The sequence below is a fragment of the Lacerta agilis genome, chromosome 5 (assembly GCF_009819535.1).
Source record: "Lacerta agilis isolate rLacAgi1 chromosome 5, rLacAgi1.pri, whole genome shotgun sequence".
Taxonomy (NCBI): Eukaryota; Metazoa; Chordata; class Lepidosauria; order Squamata; family Lacertidae; genus Lacerta; species Lacerta agilis.
The window spans coordinates 41135986-41157518 of NC_046316.1; the positions used below are offsets into that span (position 1 = coordinate 41135986).

Consider the following 21533-nt stretch of genomic DNA (forward strand, 5'->3'; position numbering starts at 1 on the left):
GCTATTTTATACATTTAGATGCCAGTTTAGAAATTGCTATAATTGAAATAGAAATACAGGGTATCTCACCGTAGTCCATGAAGACTGAACTGGTGATTTATGTGCCTTTTCAATCCAGGTTCTAACTGATGGTGGGCAATATCTTGGCCCCTGCTCTCCTTTCTTAGGGTTCTTTTTATTTAACAAACCAAACATGGTCCAGACAGTTCTCCAGATAGAAGACACATCAAATAGAGAACCATCTTATTAGAACAGGACCCATGCCCCCCCTTCAGTTCTGTCTGATTGATTATATTTAAACTCTGCTCTCTACCCCCATCCATTCTACGTAGTTAGAAGCACTCTGTTCTTCTAACCATCCTTGTTAGGCAGGGTAAGCTCTGAGGTAATAACTGGATTAATGAGTGTCATGGCTGAGAGTGGATATAAATCTGCACCCCCCTGTTCCTAGTCTGATGCTACACTACACTGACTCTCCCAGACTTTGTATTTATAGGCATATGTGACAGTATAATATTCATGCATATTAGTTACAGTATACAAGTGTGCACTGACAAATACTCTTCGGATACTGTTCCTGCCCTTGGTATCCAGTGTCAATTATTCTATACATTCTGAAGACTGGACATTTAATAGATTTGCTCACATGTTCTGCAGCCTGTGCATCTTACATTAGCACCAACCTGCTCCCTTTAGCAGCCACACCTTTTCAGCTTTCCTGCCTTCCTGGGATTTGTAGGCGAGGACATGGTTCTGTCTTTCAGAAGACAAGCCCTAGACTTCTACATGTGTTACATTCTTTTCAAAGGAGGCCTCTTCCAGCTCACTGTTCAGAATGTTGCTTGCTCTGTTTTAACACTATCTCTGATTGGCTTTGGCACATTTCACAACAGGAGATCTATAGATATGTAAATAAAAAGGAAGTAATTTTGCATAAAAGCCCTTAGGCATAATGTACAATTTAGATTGTAATCCTAGACATATCTACTGAGAAGATATTCTTGTAGTCTTAAATGATATACCCCAGGAAAGTGTAAAGTATTCAGGATTGCAACTTTAGCCTCAGTATCCCCCTCAAACGAATGGACTTTTGTAGCCCAGGTTAGGGCCTTGTTAACGGGTATTTATTGTGTGTGCACTTGTACAGACACACACATACATACACACACACACACGTAATTAGACACGCATCCCACAGTGGGGCAAAAGGTTTCCAAAGAAGAGAGAGAAGAAACAAAATGAAAGGTGCATGGAGAAGTTTTGGATGATTGGGAAGAGCTCTGCAGGATTTTGCAACTTTTAAAGAACAGATTTTACATGTGCTCAAGCACTGGAGTATACAGCCAGTGATGATTATTATTATTATTATTATTATTATTATTATTTGTAAACCGCCCATCTGGCTGGATTTCCCCAGCCACTCTGGACGGCTTCCAACAAAAATCAAATACATTACAATATCACACATTAAAAGCTTCCCTAAACAGGGCTGCCTTCAGATGTCCTCTAAATGTCTGGTAGTTGTCTGTCTCTTTGACATCTGAAGGGAGGGAGTTCCACAGGGTGGGCACCACTACCAAGAAGGCCCTCTGCCTGGTTCCCTGTAGCTTTGCTTCTCGCAGTGAGGGAACCGCCACAAGGCCCTCGGCGCTGGATCTCAGTGTCCGGGCTGAACGATGGGGGTGAAGACACACACACACACACACACACACACACACATATATATATGCAGGCATAGATAAGGAGTGTTGCATCACTAAAGGTGGTGGATACGCAACAGCTGGGTAACGAAAGTACCGTATTTTTCCGTCTATAAGACACCCCCATTTTGGGGGACTCAGATTTAAGAAAATGGGAGATATATCCGTGTATAATTTTTGACATTCTTTTTTTAGGGAAAAAACCTAGTCTTATACATGGAAAAATATGGTACTCTATTGTGCTGAAAACTGATCATGAGCCCATGAGCCATGTGTCACTCTCATCCACATAATAAAATCCAGAGGAATTTAGGAGTCTTCTCTGCTACTCTGCAAATCTGAGGAGCAGTACAAAAAACAGCTGCTCTGTGCTAGTGAGAATAAATATCTTATGACCGGCCAGTCAGGACTTGTTTTACTACAAAGCTATTAGAACGGATCATTATTACAGTCTAGAGTCTTGAAGAAGTCTCCCAAAACCTTCGCTACCTTGGTGACTTGGAGGGCCCTGTGTTCATAGAAGTAGTACTCCTCAGACTGAATGCATTACAACAACAACAACAACAACAACAACTCCTCAGTTTTCAACCATATTCATTGATCTGAAACCTATCCATTCCAGAAGGCAGTGTGTATCATTCCCTAACCGCCCCACCCCCTCACCCAATGGTATAGTTGATGTTATTGCTTTTTTTCCTTGGTTACTAGATTTGTTATTTCCCCCCTTCTTCTGTTTCCTCATATCTTTATTTGTAGTGTTGGAGGACTGAAATTGATGACCTCTGTGCCCGAGTGGAGGGGAAATATTGCTTCTTTAGCAGCCTACTTAGTGCTAGCTGCCAAAAGATTAATTTAGCCTGGAGAAGTGTCCTTGAAAAAGCAGCCATTTGAGTTAGAAGGCAGGCAACTTGCTCATCTCTCAGGGTCCTGCCAGATACCTGTTGTGCATTGGAGTGCTGCCCTTAATTTCAGTATCTTTCAGCTTGCTCACACACAGGTAGAGAGACCATTTGGATTTTTTAAAAGGAGCTTATTACCGGTAGTTCATGCTATCGTAACAGTCTGCGGTAGATGCAATAAGTAAGAGAAGCAGCAGCTTGCAGTGCAGTAGCTATTGTGGTACCCTCACCTTTCCAGGACTCCATTCCCTCCACCCTTATTTTCACAAGTAGTACTGTGCAGTACAAGACCGTGAGAATGAATGAGTTGTTTGAAAGCACTTGGACAATCCAAGGATGCTGCGTAGACCATCCTGATGCTAATCGTATAAGATAGTGTCCCTTTACCAACAATCAAAAGAGTGAGGTCTGCTTTAGGAAAATGTTGCATCATTTGACTCCATTTAATTAATGAAACTAATGTATTTCAAGGATATAAATGTATTTGCTTTCTAAAGAAGCATTCAGACGCTCCAGCTTGCATTGAATCACAATTCATATTGGGTTCATTTAATTGTTCTGCTTCATTTCTGATAAAATATGCAGCTGAAATTGATGTGGGATCACTTCCATGTTACTGAATAGTTGTATGTGCCTATAGAAAGGGACTCACCTCTTACTGTTGCAGGTAGGTAGCCGTGTTGGTCTGCCATAGTCAAAACAAAATAAAATAAAAAATTCCTTCCAGTAGCACCTTAGAGACCAAGTTTGTTCTTGGTTTGTTTCAGTGTATCTGAAGAAGTGTGCATGCACACGAAAGCTCATACCAAGAACAAACTTAGTTGGTCTCTAAGGTGCTACTGGAAGGAATTTTTTATTTTATTTTGGTTTGCCTCTTACTGTGATAGCATAAAAGTGATTTTTAAAATGTGCACTCTAGGAGATAAAACTGGCTGCTGCTATCCATGAAAATTACAGTGTGAGTGTGTGTCTGAATGCTAGAGTGTGATTTTAGAGACACATTCTGTTGTGAGAAATATTGTTCCAGGGAGCAGGTCTGTTATAACCCTGGTACTCTCTATTACAACTTCATAAAGACCCAGTGTGGGGTTTTTCATGAATATGGAAAAACAATTACAGTGGTACCTCATGTTAGAGACGCTTCAGGTTACAGATGCTTCAGGTTACAGACTCCGCTAACCCAGAAATAACGCTTCAGGTTAAGAACTTTGCTTCAGGATAAGAACAGAAATCGTGCTCTGGCAGAGCAGTGGGAGGTCCCATTAACTAAAGTGGTCTTCAGGTTAAGAACAGTTTCAGGTTAAGAACAGACCTCCAGAACGAATTAAGTACGTGACCAGAGGTACCACTGTATTTGCTAAAAGTTTTCCATGTATCGAGCAAAGTTTATGGCTATTCCTTCCAGTGCTTGCGATAGCCATCTCTACGGTACTCCTGCTGGTGGGAAAAATTAAATTGGCATACATGAGAGTTCGCGTAAGGGTGAGCTTTGGGACATGTTACAGCTCCCTTCTGTCTCAGGCCTCTGATCACAAATCATACCCTGGAAGCAAAGCTTTGAGAAATCAATCTGTGAATGTAGAAAACTGCATTTATTTCATTTCATTTATTTTATGTTAAAGCATTACTTCTATGATATGCTGGTGTTGTATCCGTGTTTTTCACAGCAAATGTGAGAAGTACGAATGATGGATGCCGTTATTAAGCACCTGTCTGCAAATGGTGAGGAGTCATAGCTCAAACAGTCCATGAGTTCTTTTTAGAGGGTTAGTAGGTAGGTTTTGAAAACATATTTTGTGGCTTTAAACTGAAGCCTATACATTCAATTAACAAAGAAGCTACTGTTCTGTAAATCCATATTTGCATGTACACATTCATGCAGCCAAAGAATGTATGAATAGGTTCTTCAAAACAGAGCAGTGCCCTTTTACCATCTTGAATAAAATTATCTGTTTCTAGAGAAATTGCTTTGTTGCATTTAGGGAACAACTTGGCATCATGTTGGGCTCTGGTCATATCAAGCCTCAGGAATGTTGCATGCATTGGAAAATATTAACTTCTGAAAGGAGATTGCAAATCACTTAGGGAGGCAAAGCATTTGAATCCTCTTTATTTTATTTATTTAAGTTTCGTTAATCTCTTAATTATAAAAATACACATAAGCATTACAAAACTAATACAGAATTTCAGAGACAATTAAATACATTGTTAGTTTAAAATGCTTCCCATTAATAATCCACAGATTCTATTTCTTAATTCTTTTTAGGTATTTCTGACTTGACCAAACGTATTGGTCCTGTTTCAGTGTGAGTGAACAATTAAAGAGTTCTAGGCTGACACAGTGTTAGAAACTGAGATATGGAAGCTAGGAGTTAAATGGCACCTTAAACCTAGGTTATGGGCGCAACAACGGACTGTCTAGGCGCACTTTTTTAATAACAAGAATACAAAGCTGAAAATGAATGCACTGCAGCTAAAATATTATGTTTATTTTTCACATGGTCTAGTCCTTCCCCTGCCCACATCCCTAATATTCTTAAGAGGGTCTCTTCTCCTGTCTTCAGAGACTAGCTGGAAGCGGAGAGGCAGAAAAATGGTCCTCCTTTCCTTCCACTCTGCAGTTTTAATCTGAAATCTTAGGCACAGTACTGCACCCAGAGCTCAGAAACTGCTCGCACTAATGAAATTCCCTGTCGCAAAGTGTGCCTAGAACAATGGAAGTTTCGAACACTGCTGACATGGTGATGCTCTGCCATTTTCCTTTTTATTAACCCATGTAATGAAATCAAATCATTCAAAAATAAATTTGTCCATCTTTTTAATCCTCTTGGCTATTCTCAGTTTATGTGTCAACATCTCTTGCTCAGTGCAATAGTACAGATTTTTCTATGCCCATAGTCCCTTGTGACCCCCTTCATCTATCTTCAAACTGTGCTACTGTTGGCCTGGCTGCTGCTAGTAAGTGGCTGATCAGGGCTTCAGCATTTTGATTTATATTATTTTCAGAGAAAATGAGTTTGAATCCTCTTAATCACATAGTTAAAACCTCAACAGCCAGATATGCAATATCCTTTTCTCGAGAAGGTAAAATGAAGACACATTCAATAGAATTCCAGCTTAAGCTTTTAAAAACAAATCATATTGTTCCTTTTATTATACTCTTTCCACTTGGTTACATAGATTTGTCTTGGAGGGCATGCTCATCGCAACAGGATGTCCTTTTCAAGAAGAAGTATTTTGCCTATACTTGCAAAATCATTGTTGTAAAGTCTCTTGAGTTACTTGCAAAAGCATTAATCATTACCTTAGGGAAAATATAATTATCTGTGGAGAAATCATGTCTTGAGTCTAGGTAACTCTGACTTAACAGCTTGACTGCTGCTCAGTATTCCAGAGGAGAATAGTCTTGGCACCATGCTACTTATTTCCATGCTAGTTCAGTGCAGTTTAATGAACTGCTGTAGGTAGATTAAATGGTTCCTTTTTTAAAGGAGGAGAATGATTCATTCAACTCTGAACACTTTTATCTCCCCTTTAAGCTTTAATTTCTCCCACTGGGAAAAAAATGGTATTCAAAAGTACTCTGGAAGAGGTCATAGCTCTGTGCTAGAACACATGTTTTACATACAGAAGGCCAGGCATAGGCAGACTCGTCCCTTCAGATGTTTTGGGACTACAACTCCCACCATCCCTAGCTAACAGGACCAGTGGCCAGGGATGATGGGAATTGCAGTCTCGAAACATCTGGAGGGTCGAGTTTGCCTATGCCTGCAGAAGACAATCTTAAAACTTCCATGGAGGCAAAGAATTCAAACCCTTTGATGGCAACACAGAGAGAGGCTCCCTGCCTGAGATCTTGATGTGGTGCTTTCATAAAGAGCATACAATATTGGACTCAAGGGACCAGTTGTGACCCAGTATGTGGCTGCTTTGCTTAACTTCCGTTGCGTCAAACCCAGTGACACTGTAGTTGCCAACCTGCAACAAATGTGCATTTGGAATTGATAGGATTCAAAGACTGTGTGTGGTCACAATGCTAAGACAAAACAAGGTTCAGCAAATTATAGCCCAAACAAACCCAAGATCCATGAACCTTGGCTTCTTTGGAGAGAAAGAAACCGTGAACCCTGGTACGAATCTAAACCTAAACCAGTCACTTCGTTATTTGTTTCACCTGCTGGAGGAAGCAGGGAACAAAGTGGGAGGGCTTGAGCTGTGTGCCCATAATTCATGCACAGACTAATTTGCTTAACCATGGTTTTTGGTTGAGCATTGCATGACCAGTGAATGCCATGGGATATGAGTTATAGTTGAAAGGAGAGGGAGTGGAGAAGGCAGCATTTGCCTGTTTTTCTTTTGTTTGGAAACACAGAAAAGTCAAAGAGTTGAAGCCGTCTATAGCAAATTCCTCCCTGTGCCCCACCAAGTATGCTTTGAGTCTTGAACTACTCATGATTTTTAATCTCAATACCTATAATAAAGCTTATTCCTCATATGTTTATTTCATTAATGATTAACAATGTAAGGAGAACTCCGTAAAGTACTTACAGTCCTACCGTTGTAAGAAAATAGGTCTCCACCCTTTTCAGAATGCAATTGCTTCTCAAAGTCCTGGTGCAAGCCAGCCACTGGGCAGACCCAAGTGCTGCTGAAGACACCTCAATGTGCAGAAAATGGCTGACCTAGGTGGTAGCGAACTATTTAATTTTTAATTATTATTATTTTTTAAAAAAGTTTTCAATTCAGGTGCTGCTGTATTTCATCAACTGGTAGAATAACTTGGAGAGCCAATAAAGCTGCTCGCTTTTATCTGGGCTATTATGTGACCACATAATAGGGGGCAAATCGGAAGATGGTGACATGGCATGAGAAGGGCTGTACTGTGGCGGTTAGTATTTTTAAGTCAGAAAGACAGAGAAGAACCTCCCCTTCCTTGTGCATTGGAAAGAGTGTGCTGCACTTCCTCTCATTTCTCCCTGTATCCCATGTGTAGGCAACCTAAGGCCTGTGGGCCGGATGTGGCCCAATCGCCTTCTCAATCCAGCCCGTGGACGGGCCAGGAATCAGCATGTTTTTACATGAGTAGAATGTGTCCTTTTATTTAAAATGCATCTCTGGGTTATTTGTGGGGCCTGCCTGGTGTTTTTACATGAGTAGAATGTGTGCTTTTATTTAAAATGCATCTCTGGGTTATTTGTGGGGCATAGGAATTTTTTTCCAAAATATAGTTCGCCCCCCCAAGGTCTGAGGGACAGTGGGCTGGCCCCCTGCTGAAAATGTTTGCTGACCCCTGCTCCATCCCCATCATAACCCAGGATTGCCAGTACCTGTCCATCAGGTCAACTTGCTCACAGTCACTTGCCAGGTCTCCCTTTAGGTTGTGTTACTTGCAATTGATACATGATTCTCTTACTGTTCTACTGGAGCACTAAGAAGTGATAGGTGATATGGAGTAGTGATATTTTCATGGACCCTATTTCCACATTGCTAGCTGACAGTTTTGATGTCAAGGGACAAGCTTGCATGGCGCGACCGGGATCCTCTGGCTGGCAAGTTGAATGCTATGGACATGCTCAGAATGACTCAGGACATTTCACTTCGTGATAAGATGTCATGGGAGAGGTCACTGGCCTGCTAACTCCAGTTTCTGCATGCTTCTGCTTTTGTGAGTTCACAAATGAAAAATATAAGCATATTGGTATGATGTCAAAGTTCAGGACTCTTTGGGGTCACTAACTTAGTACAGTAGCTTTAGCCTGTAGATATGATAGCTAGAGAGAGGCTTCAGAGACGTCACTTTCTCATTGCCTCTGGCTAGCTGCAGAAGATCCTGGCCACCAAGTGTTTAGAACGGACATATCCAAATGTCAAATATTTGAAGATGTATGTGAAAGACCCATGAACTAGCATTGAAGCTGTACCTGATCTTCAAAATAAAATTGTTGGCAGAGGAAAAAGTCAATCCAGTACAGTATAAAGCTGACGCAAGTGAACAGCCAGGTCTTGTCTGCACTTATCTTTTGCTCCACACTTTCCAGGCAGAGGTCCATTTCTGAGTAGGGTTATTTATTTTTATTTTTTTGCCCAGAGCTTTCCCTGTAAAAACCTGCTCTTGGATCATTCCATGCCAAATCACCTGATTTTAATACTTGAGTGTGATCTCACGACTCAGATTTTCTTCATTTTTAAAAAATATGTAGATACCTATGAGATAACCTCAGATTCATTTTTTAGATCCAAATTTGGGTGCAGGAGAATTTTTTGAAATTTTTGATTTTCGCACGATTTAGGCTAATGCAATTTCTGCATCAGTTTAGAAAAAACATCCTGGTCTGCTTATTTTTCAACCGATTGGGCTTATTTTGGTAACAAAATAAAGCTAATTGTGGTGTCTTTCAGAATAAGGTATAAAAATGATATTACGTGCCACAGAAAAGGGTCACCGAACATTCAAAGTGAATTTTTGTCATTTTATTCCCGGTAGGTTCGATAAGCCATAGCGCGCAAACCACAACTAACATGTGTATCATACTCGTTTTGTAGAATGGGCTAACAATGTACTTGTTATATTTTTAAAATAAGGAGAGTGTTTTTGTGGTTAAAAAATAATTGATTTTGAAGTAAATTTTTACAAAAAAAAAATTATTACTTTTTTTGGACAGGTCTCTTTGAGCCTGAAATACCGTAACTCACACATTTGTGAGAATAGTTAGAATTGTACCCTCTTATGCTACAATGTCATCTGATATATTTTAAAAATTAAGTTTTATTGATTATTTAATAAAAACAAAATACGTCTCAACCCTTGTTCATTTTATTGTATAAGAAGGGAAGAAGAGTTTGGATTTGATATCCTGCTTTATCACTACCCAAAGGAGTCTCAAAGCAGCCAACATTCTCCTTTCCTTTCCTCCCCCACAACAAACACTCTGTGAGGTGAGTGGGGCTGAGAGACTTCAGAGAAGTGGGACTAGCCCAAGGTCACCCAGCAGCTGCATGTGGAGGACCGGAGACGTGAACCCGGTTCACCACTACACCACACTGGCTCTCTCAAAACACTTCTGCATTGATATAGTCAAAGCTATTTTGTTTCCCATACATGTAATATGGTCATTGATGCTGTTTTGACCACTGTATGCAATATGACCTTTCTGAATCAGCAAGATAAATGTATTTATTTATTTTTGTACTTTAAAAAAGTCTAACAAGTTTCTTGTGAATGAAACCAAAATCAAAATTTTCAAAAAAAATCTTCTGTGCCCAATTTTGGACCAAAAAAATCCTAAAAAATTAATTTGAGGTTATCTCATAGGTATCTACACACACACATATATATTTCTTAGAAAATCTGAGTCGTGAGAGCACATGGGACCAGGTGATTTGGCGTGGAATGAATCTCTAAAGGAACTGGAGCGGAGTTTATGGCTTCTTCGAATATTCCAAGTGACTCACATTCATCTGGGCCATTTCATAATTAATGCTTCAAAACAGTTTTCAACTAAGCCTTGTTTTGCACATTGGGCTATTCCTGAAGACTGCTTGGAAGTTGCTGCAGTAGCAGAATTTGATGGCCTGGCTGCTTTCATGAATAGGTTGCGTACCTGCCAACGTGGCATAAGCCCAAGGTGCTGGTGATCTCTCTTTTTAAAATAGCTTTGTATAAACTGGTTGCATCAAGCGTTCAGCATCACCTCTCATATGAACTTCCCTGTTGATCAGCTGGACTTAACTTTTCTGAGAAGACATGTATCAGATTGCCATGCTGGAAATTTAGTGTAGATTTTTTTTGGCAGGCTTTCTAGACTCTTACTGAAAATTCGGGCACCCTTTCTCTGATGTGGTTTAGTATGTGTTAGGACTGGTCTTTCCATCTTTTCTTAGCTAAGTCCACTATATACTAGAAAATTATAATCTTGAGTGCATTGGGCTAGTGGCAGTGAACTCTCTAGTTCTGATTCAGTAAGCTGGTGCGATAGCTCACAACGTTCAAACTCAGTAATTTGCCGGACAGTTCCTGTTAACAAAAACCATCATTTCGGTGGGGGTTAAAACCTCACACAGATGGTTGAGGACTGGGAAGAGCCTGATCCATGGGGGTTTTATGCTGTAAAACCTGGCATCTTTAAAGGGTTACCAAGGACCAAGAAGCAGTTCAGGGGTGGCAAGGCTGATTTTCACAGACTGAATTCAGCGAGGCCATTATTTTGCTGCAGGCTTCCAGTGAATAAAATAAAAGTGCACTCCAGGGCATACAGGTTTTGCAGGAAGGCACTAATCCCCTCCTGGGTCTCAGTGCCTGCTTCAGCTGCTCTTGACAGTTTCAAACCACTAGACTAACATGGTAGTACAGCTGTATGCAAATTTTCAAGTGACACAGGACTTTCATCCTTTGGGGTTTTGTGTGTGACTCAAAAGCTTGCCTAGTCATAAATCAACAAACGTTTATCTGTGTAGGAGTCACAAGAAGGTCTTAGTGAAGCAGAATGGAAAATATCTGCCATACTGAGACCTTTCTCCACTCTAAATCTTGCATAATTCCATATGTACTGCTCCATTAAAATGTCACTTAATTGATAATGTTTTCTGCCTGATATAGAGCTCTGTATAATTCAAATGCTTACAAATTCCTGTACCTATATCTTCATGTACTAAAGATGATTAAAAATGAAATTGCATTAAATTATTTGTATGATATCTTTCAAAAGACCAATTTTAGATGGGACAAGAGTGCACTAGTTTTCCAGTTGTATGCAAGCCCTCAGTTGTTGCGCAGGGAGTGTTGGGCAGGAATGTACAATACAGTGGTACCTCGCAAGACGAATGCCTCGCAAGACGAAAAACCCGCTAGACGAAAGGGTTTTTCGATTTTTTAGGTGATTCACAAAACGAATTTTTAAATGGCCGTGACTCGCAAAACGAATCGTCTTGCGCGGTACCACTTCGGATCGTGCTCCCCGCTTCCGATCGTGCTCCCCGCTTGCTTTCCTTGCTCCCCCCACTGCGATCGCGATCCCCGCTTGCTTTCCTGGCTTCCCCCGCTGTGGATCGTGTCCCCCGCTTGCTTTTCTGGCTTCCCCCTGCGTTCCCTGCTTGCTCCGCTGTCTTCTCCCGCCGTGGATCCTGCTCCCCGCTTGCTTTCCTGGCTTCCCCCGCTGTGGATCGTGTCCCCCGCTTGCTTTTCTGGCTTCCCCCTGCGTTCCCTGCTTGCTCCGCTGTCTTCTCCCGCCGTGGATCCTGCTCCCCGCTTGCTCCGCTGTCTTCTCCCGCCGTGGATCCTGCTCCCCGCTTGCTTTCCTGGCTTCCCCCGCTGTGGATCGTGTCCCCCGCTTGCTTTTCTGGCTTCCCCCTGCGTTCCCTGCTTGCTCCGCTGGCTTCTCCCGCCGTGGATCCTGCTCCCCGGGCTTCTCCCGCCGTGGATCCTGCTCCCCGGGCTTCTCCCGCCGTGGATCCTGCTCCCCGCTTGTTTCCTGGCTTCCCCCGCTGTGGATCGTGTCCCCCGCTTGCTTTTCTGGCTTCCCCCTGCGTTCCCTGCTTGCTCCGCTGGCTTCTCCCGCCGTGGATCCTGCTCCCCGCTTGCTTTCCTGGCTTCCCCCGCTGTGGATCGTGTCCCCCGCTTGCTTTTCTGGCTTCCCCCTGCGTTCCCTGCTTGCTTCCGCTGTCTTCTCCCGCCGTGGATCCTGCTCCCCGGGCTTCTCCCGCCGTGGATCCTGCTCCCCGCTTGTTTCCTGGCTTCCCCCGCTGTGGATCGTGTCCCCCGCTTGCTTTTCTGGCTTCCCCTGCGTTCCCTGCTTGCTCCGCTGGCTTCTCCCCGCCGTGGATCCTGCTCCCTGCTTGCTCCCCTGGCTTCCCCCGCTGTGGATCGTGTCCCCCGCTTGCTTTTCTGGCTTCCCCCTGCGTTCCCTGCTTGCTCCGCTGTCTTCTCCCGCCGTGGATCCTGCTCCCTGCTTGCTCCCCTTGCTTCTCCCGCCGTGGATCGTGTCCCCCGCTTGCTTTTCTGGCTTCCCCCGCTGCCGATCGTGCTCCCTGCTTGCTCTCCCCGCTCACCGGTCGCTCTGCCGCTTGCTCTGCCGCTCGCTTTCCCCGCTTGCCGGCAGGAGGCTTGGACTTTTTTCCCATAGGAACACATTGTTTAAATTTCAATGCATTCCTATGGGAAACCGTGCTTCGCAAGACGAAATTTCCGCAAGACGAAAAGACTTGCGGAACGAATTAATTTCGTCTTGCGAGGTACCACTGTATATGAAAGGCATTATTTTTTTGCTGTAACTTTCTTTTATGTGCGACTGTGTAGGTTTGTTTCCAACTTCTCCATTTATTATTTGTCCCACAGAATAAAAAGCGCTGTTGTCTAAACCACTGGGCCTCTTGAGCTTGCTGATCAGAAGGTTGGTGGTTTGAGTCCACGCAACAGGGTGAGCTCCCATTGCTCTGTCCAAGCTTCTGCCAACCTAGCAGTTTGAAAGTACACCAATGCAATTAGATAAATAGGTACCGCTGTGACGGGAATATAAATGGCATTTCCATGCACTCTGGTTTTGTCACGGTGTTCTGTTGCGCCAGAAGCGGTTTAGTCCAGTTGGCCACATGACCTGGAAAGCTGTCTGTGGTCATATGCCAGCACCCTTGGCCTGAAGCAAGATGAGCGCCACACCCCCTAGTTGCCTTTAACTGGACTTAACCGTCCAGGGGTCCTTTACCTTTACCCACAGAATAAAAAACTTGCTCATAGTGCAATTCTTAGAAGCTTCCATATGTCAAACAAGATTCAACCCAACATTCAGCTCAGTCTCACAGTACAGATTATGAAACACCACAGTCCCTTTTTCTCCACACACACACACAGCTCCCTAGGCTGGAATCTGTTGTTAAACAGATTTAAAACTGGTTTAAACAGTCTATGCTACAGCAGCAGTAGTATCTGAGAAGCAAAATGAGAAACTGAGTAAGAGCTTGGGTGGGTAGCTTATGTTTTATACTGAAGAGTTCTCTGTTGCCGTAAAGATAGCCACCTTGGCATAAACCTGTTTATATTTGGTGGCTACCACCCTGCTCATGTCACATAATCCTGGGCAGCTAAAACAGAAACACTGCCCTTTGTGCCCTTGGCTAAGCATTTTTTTTAAGATTCGAGTGTTGGTTTTGTTTTGTCGCATCTTCTCTGCTTGTGGCTTTCATAATTCTCAGGAGGTCATTAGGTTGTTCAGAGATTAATGAGAAAGCTGCTAGCAAAGTGTACTTGAAGACAACCAGTATGACACACATAGTATCAGACTCCATTACACTTCCTTTTTCCAACAGTAAATCTTCAGAAAAATGTATTGATTTTCTTCCTTCCAAGGTTCTGCACTCTGGGTGAACTTAGTTCTGACAAAACAATAGTAGATAATTTTTCTTTATTAGCCAGCTGGCCTTTAAGTGTGGATTTTCAATGGCATCCACTTACAAACTCAAATCCAAATAAACAAGAAATATGATTTGCAAGCTGATTTAGGGAATCAATATTGGCTCTTAGTCAGTTCTTATGCTTATCAGCATATTCTAAATCATTGACCTTACATAGAACTACTTGGTTTTAATTGCACATTAGGGGATAAATGTATAGTGTCGTATGGTTCATTATTTCTCCACTTAGCATTGACAAAAAATGCAGCAAAATATTTAAACAGGATTATAGGGATTACTTTGGGAAATTATTGTATAATTAGATTCTTACTGCAGTTTGTTCATTTTTGCATGGTATGCATCTAGCTGTACGCCTGCCAGAAGCAAAAAACAAAAACAAAAAACTGTCTTGGCTATCTGACTCCCCTGTGGTTCCCACCATGTAGTTCATGTTAATATCTCCTCATTGTTTGTTTGAACTTTTATCTGAATTGTTTTGAAGGCTGCCCAGGGGTTCAAGTAAATAACGTTGGCCTATAGGCAAACAACTCTATGAATTATATAACATTTATTCAGCCTTTTTATTGAAACTTCATTCCACACAAATCTTCAACAGCATCAGGTCTAGATTAACTATTTTTCTAAATATGCTATAGCAGCACAAGGCTTTCATTGAACCAGCAGACCAGAAATCTCCCTGATACTAAGTTGTGTGTGCTCATCTTGTTCCCAAGAGCCAGCTAGTTTTTAAAAATTCCATAGGCAGCTGTACCTTTCGTTGCATAAAGTGGGAGCAATGAACATATTCCCAGATGGGCACATTTAGTCAACCAACATTGGCTTAGCATGATGAGCACATTTAAGCCATTCTTCTTTCCCACCATCCTCAGTGTGTTAAGAGTAGTGAAAAGCAACTTTGTGGGCAAATACGCCACATCAAGTTCAGAGTAGGACATAATAGTTCTAAATACAATCCTCCCTTCTCTTTGCCTTGGGGTAGATTAGCTTCTGGTTCCTAATGAGTTGGAAAGTAGCTTTCATGCTATACTTGGAGACGCAGACAGAAGCGTAGGCCTCTTTCTGTTTCATAGCCTGCAAGATATTCCTATTATTGAGCTACTTGTGGTCCCTGTGGTGAGGGTGGCCATCCATTGTCTTAGAGCCAGAATTCTATAGCAAAAAATTACTTACCCAACAGAATACCTTTCCTTTGTAACCAGCTTGTTGCTTGAGAATCTGTAGCAATGTGAGGATCTGAAATACAACATCAAATAAGCAGTTTAGGGGTAGTTTGGAGCCACAGAATTAGAATTTCCTCATCCTTGTTCCTTTGCCACTGACATTCTACTTCCTGGTTTTGCTAGCAGCTGATGGTCACCAGCCTACTGTAGGCCTTATCTGCTCACTTTACGCATTATTAGCTCTCCCCCCCTGCACCTATGCAGTTCACTAGGAAGGAAAGAGCTTGCCTGTTGTTCTTCTTGCAGGGATAGCTTCAGTATCTGGCCATCCTGTTGTGGTCTTGCGTATGTGGAAAGAGGCCAGATTCCCCAGATTTTTTTTTGGGAACACGGAGAGTGTCACTTAAATTTGATATGATGATTTGCGAAAGCAATGTAACAAACTCTTTCTGTTTTTCTTTTCTTTTTCCAGAGGTTGAAGACTTTGAAGCATTTGTGTCAAGCCATCCAGTTTGCAAAACAGATGGGATTTGGTTCTACCAACCTTTCTTCTGGGAAAATGCACTGAATCAGAGGCTGTGCCTAATATGCTGGTTTTGACCTTTACCTCTACTGGAATGGATCCCAATGCATGACTTCGTTACCATGGTGATGATCTTAACTACAACTCTGGAAAACAAAGGTGCTGATTCTCTATCATGCAGGCTGAGTTGGTAGAGATCATTTCACACCAAGAGCTTAGTTTACTCTATCAGCCGTTTATATTCTTCAATTGCAGGGCTATCTCCTTTGGGGTAAAAACAAATGGGACTTTTTCCTTATAGCTCAATGTAATTTGCCAATGGTGCAGCAGAAGAACATACCTGTTTGGTGCTGCATATGTTGAGTCTTGAATTTTAAAGGACAATATTGGCTTACCTGTGCATTAGCTGTGCATAAGGGATCTTTGTTCTGGGTGGGAGTTGTGTAAGAGTAGGTACTGAGGACTTGCTTTAAATGAGTCACTTGGTTTGTGAAATGTCACATGGGTAAGCTCTTCTGGCCCGCTTGGCATCACATTTAAATTTGACAGTATTCCCAGAGATGTTCATGATATGACTGAATTCAGACTTAACAGTTACCTGTTGTTACAAGGACAGGCCACCAGGAGTTCCATTTTGCATGCTTCCCCTCCCCTCCTCTTCATGTGCAGTGGGAGGAAATTTAAAGTTTCTGTTTGCAATTAGTAACAAATTGCAGTTCCTGTTTCATCTAGGAAATGGTGCAAACTATGGCTTGTGGAAACGACAGTTGTTGTTAATTTCATTTCTATACCATCATGGTGTCTTCCAAAATGCTGACAGTGTTTATAATAATGCAAACAGAATTATGATGTGGCTTTCCCAAACTGTTCTCATTATAGAATTGTGGCTTTAGTGCCAATTTTGACGTTTCTTGGCGTTTTGTAAACCATTTGCTTAATATTCTGGTTACTTGTTGTCCCAGAATTGGTTACTAGTACAGATAATCTCATAAGAATTGGAGCAAAGCACACTTGCATCAAAAGAACTCCATCTTTCCATTCACAGAGGAAGGTTTTAGGAAGAGTGGAAATAGAGAAATTAAACTTTTTGCCTATCCTAAGAAAAACAATTGTGGTTACAGCTAATTTACTCCTTCCTTCCTAGTTTAGTATAAGACTCAACCCTTGTGAAATAGCAATTACAATTAAAATGGGGAGAAATGTAGTTTCAAAACATTCTTCCTACTTACTCTTTCCCCCCTTCGGATCTAAAACCAGTCTTTTAAACTAAATCCTACTCAAAGTAGACCTATTGAAACTAAGGAACCTAACTTAGTCATGTCCATTAAATTCAAAGGGACTATTCTGGTTAGGACTAGCAAATACCACCCATACTGCCAAAATACTCTTTTCTCACACATCTAAATGTTATACGGTAAATACAGTTCTGCAAAGACAAAGCGCACACACTGTAAACATAGGAATATATATTTAAGTGAATAGATATGAGGGATTCATACATTTAGGTGTATAAAAGGATTTCTTATTAGATGTAATCAATAATAGCTTAATTTAACTGCTACCTATTGAGCTTTTTTTTTTTTAAAAAAAGTGATCAAATGTTCAAGACAACACCATCCCAGTGACATTTTCTCTTCTTTTGTATTCCATTATAGTTTCATACTTAACTTTATAGATGTAGTTGAACTTGATAAATATAAATGTGTAAGTGTCATTTGTAGCAGTTGTTTCAGAAAGTTAGGAGATTGGGGAAAGTTTAATAGGAAATATTTTACTAGTAGCTTAATAGGCATGAGCAGGAGAGCCACTGAATTAAATCCAAGAGGGAAAGAAAGGCTTTGTTTTGACATTTGGTAAATGGCACCATTTCCCCCACTTTAAGGCGATATTATTTGTTATCTTTGTGATATCAACCACTGTTAGCAATCCCTAACCCCATCTCAGGCCTATTTGCATGCCTAGCAATCAATGTACTGCTTGATAATGGATGAAGTAACGGCTGGTATGCTTAACAGGCCTGGAAAGAAAGTGCCAAGAATTAATGGGGTTGTACAGATCGGAGTAGCAGTGCAGGTCTTTGGGCTCAGAGACAAATGTGAGCGTCCCAAAAGATGGAAAGAAAAAGAAGCAGGAGCAGAAAGAAAGAAAGAAAAAGTTGGGCAGGGGAGATGAAGGCAAAACCAGCTGAGGAGGGAGTTGGGATGGCATTGCTCATTCGCTAAGCTACAACCCTCTTACTATCACATTTCAACACATGCAGCATGTGTTTAAAATCTTGCACTCCATAACTCTGGTAGTTGATAGTAGAATTATTCCTGAGTAGGATTGGACTGAGTTCAGTGGAGTTTCAATCCTTTGTGTAAGTGTGCACAGGGTTGCAGCCTAAGTATTAGAATGTGTAAGACTCCATACAAAGAAAAAAGCAAAAGTTATTGCTGAAACTTAGAAAGTGTAGAAATACTTTCTTGATGGCAGGGCAGGGAATATGCTTTGTTACTTATAGTGGGTTGTGGATTGCATTCAACATAGTGCCAAAGATAAGGTTCTGCCAGTGCAAGGATTTCTCCTTGAGCAATGGAGCATTGCTTCGCACTCCTCTCCCTGCGTGCTACCTAAATCTACTCTGGGATTTTCTCCAACTCTCCAGAGTAGGGCTGGGGGACAGTGGAGGGTGTGCTTGGTGTGTGTGTGTGTCCCATTGCCTAGTGGTAATCCTTGTGGGCATGCAGATATTTTGATGAATACCGCCTTAAATAATTCTCTTTTTGCAAAGCAAGATGGATCTGCTAGGGGGGGAAATAGAAAAGCAGAACAGATGATCAAGTACCCTGAATTTCATGGACATACTAACACGTTGTGTTAGTGGATACCAAACTGCAATTTGTTTCTGCTCTTCTTCTTCTTCTTAAAGAAGAGTCATGAGGTGATGATTTGACAAAGGAGAACACTTTTAGAAGGAAGACTTTAAACAATATCTGAGAAATTGCTGAAATTGTTTGTCTTCTAATAATATTATTATGGTAACTTTGCCCCATTAAGAACACGAGAAATTCTGTGAAAGCAATCTGGAGATGTTACGGTAGTGGAGATCACTGTTAGTTTACATATTCCACCATTCTTATTTTCTAATCCTGAAGAGAAATTTCAAAGAACAATTCAAAACTTCAGCCGAGTCTTTGATCTTGGATTAGAACATTCACAAAATAGTAACCCTGAACCCCTTTCTTTGGTTTAGCCTTCCATTCAGTTTTGAAAGAACTGTTAGAAGGAAGACTTACTTAGACGAAGAAAGCGCAAAAGAGCAATACAGGCACAGCATTCTTTTAGCTTGCTGCCCTTTTGCTGAATTGTACATTTGACTCAGTCTACACCTTTTCATTGATCTGTGCTCTTGAGCGTTACTCGGATCCTTGAAATAGCATTTGGCCATGAACCATGTATTTCAGCAGAATTCTTAAACCTCAGTGATAGCTTTTCCTGGTTGTGTTTCAGCACACGCCAAAGAAGATGAGTCAAGGACCTACTCTCTTTTCTTGTGGAATTATGGGTGAGTAAGGAGAAAGCTTCTAATTTTTATTGCATGTTATAATGCTGGTGGGAAATGCAACAGGGCTCCCAGAGCCACAGATGGGTGAATCTGTCATTTTCAGTTATATGCATTTTTGCATACTTTACCATAGAATGTGCATTTTTGTGCACATTATTTGGCTGGAGAAATTTAATTCAGTGTGCTGTAGTGGTTAAGAGTGGTAGACTCGTAATCTGGTGAACCAGATTCGCTTCCCCGCTCCTCCACATGCAGCTGCTGGGTGACCTTGGCCTATTCATACTTCTTTGAAGTCTCTCAGCCCCACTCACCTCACAGAGTGTTGGTTATGGGGGAGGAAGGGAAAGGAGAATGTTAGCCGCTTTGAGACTCCTTCGGGTAGTGATAAAGCGGGATATCAAATCCAAACTCTTCTTCTCTTCTTTTAAAGGCAAATCTAACTAATCTGCACTTCAAAAGCAATACATGAACCAAAACACATTAATCTTTCAGAATTTTCACTTCTCCAAATTTTGCTACGTGGTTCTCACTCATTCCTACTTGGAGCTGATTCAGTGTTTTGTTACAAGAAAGAACTGGGTTGTTTGTTTGTTTTTTTGCAAGCTGAGAAATCCATTTCCTAATTTTTCATGTGCTTTTCTTTGAATTCCATATGGTTGGCAGTTGATCTGCTTTATGTTACACAATATAGCGCTCAGCTGATGAGCTCTATGTGTGCCCTGCATGTCAAAACTCCAGGTGACCTCAGTCTCATCTCAAATATTGTAGAAGTTAGTAAATCACCCATCTTCACTCCAGTCTAAACCAGATGTACTCAATTGAGACAACTGACTAGGATTCCAGATTCCAAGCAAAGCATCTTAGTGTCTTGAAAAACCAACTCAGTGACACATCTGGTATATTCAAACTTTACGTTTAGTGATGCTTGATAATCGGTTCCATTTATTCACAGGTATGAACTAAAAATTTGCCGGCCTTCATGTATAATTCTCTCTTGCTCCAGACAGGGGTTTCACATTGCTGAGTAGTTCCAGGCTATCTTGTAATACTAAAAGTGAAGGTGATCCATTCATTCCTAGCTGTGTAGTGTTTAAGAGGAAGTGTAGTGTAATGTTTAAAAACTTCACAGTATAGTATTTAAAAAAAGAAGCAATAATAATTGGCAATCACTATTTAATTGGTATTCTTGTGCTGCAGTCAACAAAGTTCATACTGGACTGGCACACAAGCTGCCATTCGTTTGAGTGTGTGTGTGTGTGTGTGTGTGTTATGGTGTTGAGGTTTGGCTGGATGCTCTTGGAGGGCTGGCAGTTCTGAAAGATGTAGTACTGCATTGTGTCATTAGTTTCTTATATACTGGGCAATGACCTCCAGACCCATTAAAACTTTAGGCCCCACTATTCTATAACAAAAGCTGGTACTTTACAAACAAGAATGTGTCCCCACCATTCACAGGCATTACCCTCATTAGTATTAATGGGAGCTGAGCAACTATATTAGGAGAGACATTTCTCAAGCTTCCAGACAGGGAAGTCATCTGAGATGAGAGTGAGGGGGAAATACAAAGTGTTTGTGAATTATTATGATTCTTTGCTTCAGATGGAAGGTGCAGGCTTCAAAGGTAAAAAAAAAAAACCAAAAAAAAAAAAAAACCAAAGTGACAAAAATAGTCTATTCTATTTATGTTTTATGTGAAGAATCAAACATGAAACAAGTAATACCAAATCAATTAGCCAAACAATATATAGAAGTCTAAGAAGCTTTTTATGGCTACCTTCTATAAAAAAAAATTTCCTGTTCAGCTACACTGATGTGGTCTTTATTGCTAAGTGTCCTGTTTCCAAGGGGAACCTAATCGTTGACCTCGCTGACCAGAGCACCCCAGTGCAATTTTCTTTGTCAGCTGAGTGAAAAGAGCACATCCCATGGGCATTATGTTGGTTTTGCTTTGTAATGTGTAGTCAGCTCTTCCATCTCTTCTTCCTTGGCCCAGGTTAACCAACCATTGTTGAAACTTGCCCAGATAGTCATTGCTGACAGCCACAATAAATTCCACTGCCAAGCTATTTCTGATTAGATAGTTTTGTTCCTACTCATGCAAAGGGTCAAGACAAAGGCATTATTTCAATTTGGATTTGGATTAGAGCCAATGGAAGTCAAGAAATATACTGCCACATGGGACAATCTGGGAACTGGCGTGAAGAGGGAGAGAGAGAGAGAGCGCTTGGCTGGCTTTCTAGTCGCCTAAGTCTAACGAGGCAATGTCAGCACGGAGTCCAGCAGTAAATCACACTATACAGT

The 21533-nt window shown here is 41.4% G+C and overlaps 1 protein-coding gene across 4 annotated transcripts in view; it reads left to right on the plus strand.

Moving 5' to 3' along the window:
• FAM53B (family with sequence similarity 53 member B) overlaps positions 1 to 21533 on the plus strand; it is a 112446-nt gene that overhangs the window by 18936 nt on the left and 71977 nt on the right. For 2 of the 4 annotated variants that reach the window (XM_033149454.1, XM_033149453.1), the window contains exons 3-4: positions 15635 to 15875; positions 19178 to 19232. In XM_033149454.1, the coding sequence (XP_033005345.1) occupies positions 15861 to 15875; positions 19178 to 19232 (70 nt within the window). In that variant the 5' untranslated portion in view covers positions 15635 to 15860. Of the gene's footprint in view, positions 1 to 15634; positions 15876 to 16647; positions 16653 to 19177; positions 19233 to 21533 lie in introns of all 4 variants that reach the window. The other 2 variants (XM_033149456.1, XM_033149455.1) reach the window with 2 other exon arrangements.